The sequence below is a fragment of the Epinephelus moara genome, chromosome 17 (genome assembly GCF_006386435.1).
Source record: "Epinephelus moara isolate mb chromosome 17, YSFRI_EMoa_1.0, whole genome shotgun sequence".
NCBI classification, from domain to species: Eukaryota; Metazoa; Chordata; class Actinopteri; order Perciformes; family Serranidae; genus Epinephelus; species Epinephelus moara.
In genome coordinates, this window is record NC_065522.1 from 34,048,198 (window position 1) to 34,056,765 (window position 8,568).

Genomic DNA, 8,568 nt, shown 5'->3' on the forward strand with positions numbered 1-8,568 from the left:
CACCACAGAAGCTAACAACACCAGAGAAGCTGACGACACCACAGAAGCTAACGACACCACAGAAGCTAACGACACCACAGAAGCTAACGAGGCCAGAGAAGCTAACGACACCACAGAAGCTAACGGCACCACAGAAGCTAACGGCACCAGAGAAGCTAACGGCACCACAGAAGCTAACGGCACCAGAGAAGCTAGCGACACCACAGAAGCTAACGGCACCAGAGAAGCTAACGACACCAGAGAAGCTAACGACACCAGAGAAGCTAACGGCACCACAGAAGCTAACAGCACCAGAGAAGCTAACGACACCACAGAAGCTAACGTGGCTTTTCGACAGACTGAATATTTATTGAACAAAGCTGCAGTTATATTATTAATAATGAACTTGTAATGTTTAATGAACAAACCTCCTTCGTTTAACTGAGGTTGAGGGTTGAAAACAGCGTCCAGTAGTTTCCGTTGTCGCTCGTTCTCCTCTTTTGATCGACAAAGTTCCTCCTCGTACTCTGCTATCGTTCTTTCAAACAGCCCAAATATCTCTTCAGCAGCCACAGTTAGTCGCTGCTTCACCAACGATCTCAGCATTTGGACTTTAGACATGTTTAAAAACACAACAAAGACACTCTACTAACACCTGGTTCTGCTGGACGCCATCTTGTTCAAACAGTATGAAGTTAGCCACAGTAAAGAATACAGCTTCCGGGTCAGATAATTTATGACGCTTCAAAATAAAACTACAGAAGTTTTACTGAAATTAGAGGTTAACTCAGAAAAACAAACCCAGGAAGAGAAATAATTCAAACAAAACCAAACACATGTTGAAGATTAATTATTGAACTTTGAAGCAAAAGCTTCAAAACATTTCTCAACACAAGGTCCAAATACGTTGGTGTTTCTGAAGCCGTCCTCAGGTAATCTATTGCTCAGATGTCATGGAGGTGTCACGAAATGTTAAACTGTCTTGAGTGTTGTGGCAAACTATGGTTTAACCATCACAACTAAATGCCTAACCCCACACTGGCCAAACTTGTCACGCCTGGTCACACACACACACACTGAATGTATCGTTCCCAAGATACAACTGTCTGCCATCTCATCTTGGTTTAGATTTGTTGATAATTTGAATTGGAAGAATATTTGTAATCTTCCATACCAATATCTCCTCATCAATATTATCCTGAAAGCCATTGTCTTAGATTAAATTAAGACATGTTACTGTTCATTTTGTGAGATGTTTCCAGAAACAATGCTGCATCTGTTCCTACACTAACCAAGTTTGTAAAGTTGTAACACCGGTGTGGTGTTGATAACACTGACTCAGGGCTTTGCCTTTACTGGGAGAATATACTGTTTGGCATCTACCATAGCAATAATATAGAACTTAAAGAATTACATACATTACGTCCATGATCATTCTCGCAAAGTATCACTTATAAATCTAAATTAAGCCCTTTAAAACCTTTATTTTTTAACATTTTTAAATAAAACTAAACAGTACATTTTTGACTCAGAAAAATAAAGGAGCGAAAATCATTAATTTGTGCTCCTTGTTTAATGTTTTCTTTAAAGATTACCCTTGGCTCTGATGTGATCAGAGATAGTGATGGCCAAATGAAGCCTCATGAACCACTTTCTTTATTTTCTGACCCCACCAGATGGCGCTCTTGGTTTAAAGATAAAGGCTGAAGGACTGGCAAATTGAATGTGCTTTCAAACCTTTGTGGAACAGATAGTGCCATCTGGTGGCTTCAGAAAATAGAGACAGTGATTCACGAGGCCTCATTTGGCCATCACATAGTCATAGTTCTGCAGAGCTATGAATAACATGGCAGTAGCACTCGGTTCTGAGTCTCTACGCCCACGTCCGAGGGAGTAATTCAGGAAAACACATTCGGTATGTTCATTATTCTCACTACCTGTGGTCGGGGGCGATGAGGGCTGTTACCATTGGATGTGATATCATGGATAATATGGTAGCAGGACTTCATTCCAAGTCCACACAACCTTCAGAACACAAGTTATAAGTAAAAAAAAAAGCACAAATAAATGCAGCAATGCATTCTGGGAAATGGGTCATCTCATCAAGTATTATATATTTTGCATGATTGTCTAAATCTGGGCTCAAGGATAAGACAAATGATGAACAGAGGAATGTATGAAAGACATGAACTTCAATGTGTCCTATACCTACACTGATTTTAAAGGTTATTGATTAAAGACACCTAATTCAGGATCTTTTAGTTGTTATCATACGTAGTCCTAGTAGTCATACGTAGATTTCTTCACATCACTGAATGACTAATAAAACGAGACACTGGAACATGAATGCTGAAGCGTTTACTGCAGTAAATTTAAAAGCTTGTGTTTGCAGTGTTCCCATGAAACAGACTGGTCCCACTGCAACATAGCTGATCAGCTGTTGATGTTGACACTGACTAAAAATGTGAAATCAGCTGATGATCACATATTCTTGGCGCACATGAAGTATTCCCATTCTTGGCAGCTTGCATCATTCCAGTATCCCCAGTCTGGAAAACACAACAGAAAACATCACATTCAGCATTCAGACAGAATCATCTTCTAACTTTAAACGCATTGTCACATTTTCTGCTTTGGGCTTCATGCAGGAAATTTTTGTCTTGAAGTGCTTGTTTCAACTGAATGAACTAATATTTACACAGAAATCTGTTGATGCGACTGGTTCTTGCATGAGGCCCAGTGTTCTTCAGAATCACTCATACGACTTTTTCATAATCAGAAGTAAATCTCTGGCATCCACCCTTTCTTAAAACTACAATCTTTCTTTCTCCTCTATTTTTTCTTACCAACAAAGTTCGACTCGACGCAGTGCTCCCGTCCATGATAGTTGCTCGGCTCACCACGATGCCATCTTGTGTACTTGAACTCAGATCCATCATTCTGATCAACACAAAGGTGGGGATCCGTAATGACATCTGACACACATACTCCTCTATGTATCATGCATCAGAGTGTTTCCTCCAAATCATCCATCAGTGAGGTTATGTACCCAGCCAAATCTGCGATGTGCCCCCACTACCTTGGCTCCAATCCAAAACTTTTGGTGAACACCACCCATGGCACGTGCACATATACAAGGCACGTTCATCATCTCAGCCTCATTGTGGATTGAAACCAGATGACCCCCTTCTTGTCTGACGCAGTAGTACTGAAATCAACAGAAATGTGAGAAGTGTGAGTCTTCACCAGCACTTTATCATAACTGTATGCACAAGATGAGGATCTAGAAACTGTTTAAATGTTTAATGAACATATGAATTAATGTGTCTACATGGAGACACTTGGAGCAAGGAGGGGGTTCACAGTGATGAGAACCAACAGAGATGGTTTGCTTCAACAACACTAAATGTGTAACTTGAAGTCACATTCAAGATGTCAAACATTTAACAGACTAAACAAATTTTTAAAAGGTCCTTTGGTTCATGCAGTCTCTAGTGACATGATGAAAAAAGCACACGTAAACTTTGGTCACAAGGAGAGACTATTGCTTTTTGAATAATAAAATATCAACACCGATGACTTGTATGAGACAGAAGTGAGCACAGCCCACTGATGAATGCAGAAAAGTTGAGCAAATCATTTATTCTGGAATACTTAAATGATGCTTATATTTATGTTCATCCATCCATTTTCATCCACTTATCCGGGGCTGGGGCGCAGGGGCAGCAGGCTGAGCAAGGTGCTCCAGACTTCTCTCTTCTCAGCAACGCTTTCCAGCTCCTCCTGGGGGACCCCAAGGTGTTCCCAGGCTAGATTAGGTTTGTAATCCTTCCATCATGTTATGGGTCTGCCCCGGGGCCTCCTACCAGTGGGACATATCCGGAACACCTCTAATGAGAGGTGCCCAGGAGGATCCTGATCAGATGCCCAAACCAACTCCAATGTGAAGGAGCAGCGGCTCTACTCGGAGCTCCCTCCAGATGTCTGAGCCCCTCCCCCTATGTCTAAGGCTGAGCCCAGACACCCTGCAGTGGAAACTCATTTCAGCTGCTTGTATCTGTGATCTCATTCTTTCTGATACCACGCAGAGCTCATGCCCATAGGTGAGGGTCAGAAAGAAGACCAACCGGTTAATCAAAAGCTTTGCCTTCCAGTTTGGCTCCCTCTTCACCACAACAGTCCAGAGCAGCGGATGCATCACTGCAGACGCCACCCAAACCCGCTGATCCAGCTCACGCTCCATTCTACCCTCACTCGTGATCAAGACCTTGAGCTACTTGAAGTCCTTCACTTGGGGCAGGAACTCTCCAAACACTATATTTCTGTTATGTTTCTTTATTTAACAGAGACAGTGCACAAAAGACATTGACCTTCAAAACACGGAGAGATGTGTTGTACCAGGTTTAAGCAAATTGCTATTTTCTGTCTATAGTTCCTGGACAGGTAGGTAGAATAGTAAAATAGTAAGAAAAACTAAACATAAAAAGATTAGTTATTAAAAGTCTAGCCTAGAAAATGTTTAAGGGCAAGCCCTTTAACATTCAATCAGCTGACAAGTAGTGCTTTAATGGAAATGGGCTACATATTAGTCAAATTTTGTCCCAAATTTCCGCTGCACCACTTAACACATAACAGCAAGGGCCGGGAGAGCTGTTTAAATGGAGTGCAATAATTTAGCCAGCGACAGTGACCACTCAAATGTCTAGTAGCTTTCACAGTTGACAAATGATTGCCCACATGGACAATTATGTTTACGATGTGATTCTATGTAAGCCTGAAAGACATTTATCAGTTCGCTGTAAGGGCCATGTCATCCTGTTGACGTAAAGACTGGTCTTGCCACTGAAATTTTATGGCCGGTCCATTGGATCTGCCAGCTAGTGATGGCCAAATGAAGCCTCATGAACCACTGTCTTCATTTTCTGAAGCCACTAGATGGTGCTGTCTGTTCAACAAAGGTTTGAAAGCACATTTCACTGCCATTCCTTCGGCCTCTATCTTTAAACCAAGAGCGCCATCTGGTGGCGTGAGAAAATAAAGAAAATGGTTCATGAGGCTTCATTTGGCCATCACTACTGCGAGCTACAAAAACTGTTAAATGAGGTGTAGACTCTGCCAACTCAGCGCACTGCAGGCATACACAGGCGCGGTAATGGTGCAGACCTTGTGTTAAAGATTTCTACGAACTGAGCAAACAGAAACATTTTTCTCTCCTGTGAAGTGTAACGTGTCTCTTCAGATGCTGCCCGAAGCTGAATCTTTTCCCACACCCAGAGCACATAAATGGTTTCTTTCCTGTATGAGTGATCATGTGTGTCTTCAGATTCCCACTATAACTAGATATTTTACTGCACTCATGTAACCGATGTATAAATAAGATTGTTTATATTTCACCAAAAGTCCGTTTTTATTTCTATTCACATGTTGCTGTTAGTTTTCATGTAAAATTCCTGTTTCTGTATTTCTCTTGGGGAGCTTTTATTTTGTTAATTTCACTTTTTCATTGTGTGACCTTTGACATTACAGCGAAGTCACTTCCTGTTGTTTAAGGGTAATTCTCCTCACTTGGCTCTAGCCCTGGAGATGAGAGGTAAGATGCTACTAGCGCTTCTGTAAATAGTGTGGTAAAATGTGGTAAAAACGTTAAACATACTTGCAACCTGTACTTTGTATGGGTCACACATGTTGTATTTTATTAGCGTACCGCTCTCTCTAGCGTGTATGTTCCTTTTTTACCGTGTATAGCACTATTATGTTGCTGGTTAGGTCGCCGTTTTTAAGCTAGGCTACAACAGCGTGGAGACCATTTCTGATGCAGTTTGTTGTGATGTACCTTTCTTTTAAAGGTGTGCATTGTGGAGACTGGTCGTGAGAAAGTGCTGTATTGAATTTAATGTGTTTTACACAGGTATGTAAGCTCCCTTTTTTTGTTTTTTTTGTCATATGATATGTTGTTAATTCATGAAATACTGAAAACTGCTGCTAACGGATGGAAAAATATTTCTGTGATTATACAATTGATTTAATTTAATGTAAAATTGAACATGATAAATGCTAAGACTCACTCGGCTCTAGCCCTGGAGATGAGAGGTGTGCATTGTGGAGACTGGTCGTGAGAAAGTGCTGTATTGAATTTAATGTGTTTTACACAGAATAAATCCGCCCAGTCAAGCAGACCAGCCATTGTCCATGCCTTGTTCCTCATCTTACCTAACACAACGCAGAGATTGTAGCAGACCGCAGTGTCAAGTCTGACCGGCTACACTCAAAGAAACTAAATGGTTTCTCACCAGCAATGCATCCCGAATCGGTGGGTCACTAGGCACTACACCTTTGGTGGACCAAGTATCAGAGACTGCACACCATCTGACAGTTCTCATAGCCGGCAGATAAGCTGGATCTGCTGCTGAATTTCAGTGGCAAGATCGGCATTTACGTTACCACGACCAAATGGCCCGTACAAACACAAAAAAGTCAAGGGAGACTGAAGACAAATGACTGATGAATGTCATTCAGACTGACAGATTACACTCCTTTTTACCAGCTTTCCTGGCCTGCGCCGTTACATGTTAAGCGGTGCTTCGGCGCACTGAAAATGGAGCAGACCCACTGACATGGCCTTCATTTTCAGAGTTTCATCCTGACTGAGTTCCTCTGGTCTCTTTCCAATCATTACTGTTCAGTCTCAGGATCATAACAGGAACCTGATCCAGTCTTGTCATCAGCCTCAGGTTGTAAATGTGTATCTGGATCTGAGTTCCTGGCTGGTTCTGGATCTCCACAGTCCTCTCCTTCAGCTTCTGTTTCCATCTGTTGAGCTGAGCTGCTGGCTGGAGGCTCTGCCTCTCTGTTCTCCTCAGTTTGACTGTGATGAGGCTGTGAGAACTGACACCCAATACACTGATGGTTTTTGAGCTGTGTAGGCCAAGAAAATTTTTGTTCACAAACACTGCAACTGAAAGGTTTCTCTCCGGTGTGGATTCTTAAATGACGGACTAAAGTTTGCTTGTGAGAGAATCTTTTAACACACACCGAGCAGCTGACAGGTTTCTCTCCCGTTTGGATTAACATTTGTGTCTGTAAATTTCCTCTCTCTGTAAAAACATTGTTACAAACTGAGCAGCTAAAAGGTTTCTCTCCTGTGTGTGTTCTCATGTGGCGGACTAAGGTTTGCTTGTGAGAGAACGTTCTACCACACACTGAACAGTCGAATGGTTTTTCTCCTGTATGAGTTCTCATGTGTCTTTTCAGATCTGTCTTGGTGCCAAATATTTTCCCGCACTCAGAGCAGTTAAAAGGTTTATTTCCTGTGTGGATCGTCATGTGTTTCAGTAAATGTCCACTCTGTGTAAAAGAGTTCTTACAAATGGAGCAGCTGAAAGGTTTCTCTCCTCTATGAGATCTTATGTGTTGCTTCAGAATTGTCTTGCGGCCAAATCTTTTTCCACACTCGGAGCAGCTAAATGGTTTCTCTCCCGTGTGGGTTTTCATGTGTGTGTGTAAATGTCCACTCTGTCTAAATGATTTCTCACAAACTGAGCAGCTAAAACGTTTTTCTCCTGTATGCGTTGTCATGTGTCTCTTCAGAAGTGTCTTGCGGTCAAATCTTTTCCCACACTTTGAGCAGCTGAATGGTTTCTCACCAGCACTACATTTAAAATCACTAACAGGGACTTCATCATTTTTCAGAGAGTTTAAACCTGACTGATATTCTCTGGTCTCTGTCCAATCATCACTAACATCAGTCTCAGGTTCAGAGCAGTCTCCATACTTGTCAAAAGTCTCAGGTTGTAAATGTGTATCTGGATCTGAGTTCCTGGCTGGTTCTGCTCCTCCACAGTCCTCTCCATCAGATTCTGTTTCCATCTGTTGAGCTGAGCTGCTGGCTGGAGGCTCTGCCTCTCTGTTCTTCTCAGTTTGAGTTTGATGAGGCTGTGAGGACTGACACCCAACACACTGATGGTTTATGAACTGTGTAGGCCAAGAGAATCTTTGCTCACAAACATTGCAGCTGAAAAGTTTCTCTCCTGTGTGGATCATCATGTGTGTCTGTAAGTTTCCACCTTGTGTAAAATATTTGTTACAAACAAAGCAGCTGTGAGGTTTCTCTCCTGTATGAGTTCTTATGTGTTTGTGTAAAGTTCGGCTCTCTGTAAAAGATTTATTACAAACCGAGCAGCTGAATGGTCTCTCTCCTGTATGAGTCATCATGTGTTTCTTCAGATGTTGCCCTGAGCTGAATCTTTTCCCACACTCAGAGCAGCTGAATGGTTTCTCACCAGCACTACACCTCCAGTTACGAACAGGGACTTCGTCATTTTTCAGAGTGTTTAAACCTGACTGAGGTTCTCTGATCTCTGTCCAATCATCACTGACATCAGTCTCAGGTTCAGAAGACTCTCCAGTGTTGTGTGTCTCAGGTTGTAAATGTGTATCTGGATCTGAGTTCCTGGCTGGTTCTGGTCCTCCACAGTCCTCTCCATCAGCTCCAGTTTCCACCTGTTCAGTGTGTCTTTGATGAAGCTGTGAGGACTGAGGTTTCTCTTCATCATCTTCACTCTTCACAGGGACAGGAGTGAATGTGAACTT

General features: G+C 42.2%; 1 protein-coding gene across 1 annotated transcript; it reads right to left on the bottom strand.

Moving 5' to 3' along the window:
* Positions 1 to 1,698: 1,698 nt before the first annotated feature.
* Positions 1,699 to 8,562, bottom strand: LOC126403826 (zinc finger protein OZF-like). The gene is made up of 4 exons (XM_050066627.1): positions 8,479 to 8,562; positions 3,029 to 7,845; positions 2,826 to 2,919; positions 1,699 to 2,528 (listed from the first exon to the last, which is right to left on the bottom strand). Exon 2 carries the CDS (start codon positions 7,843 to 7,845, stop codon positions 6,652 to 6,654), a length of 1,194 nt encoding a protein of 397 aa, XP_049922584.1. The 5' UTR covers positions 8,479 to 8,562; the 3' UTR covers positions 1,699 to 2,528; positions 2,826 to 2,919; positions 3,029 to 6,651.
* Positions 8,563 to 8,568: the final 6 nt, after the last annotated feature.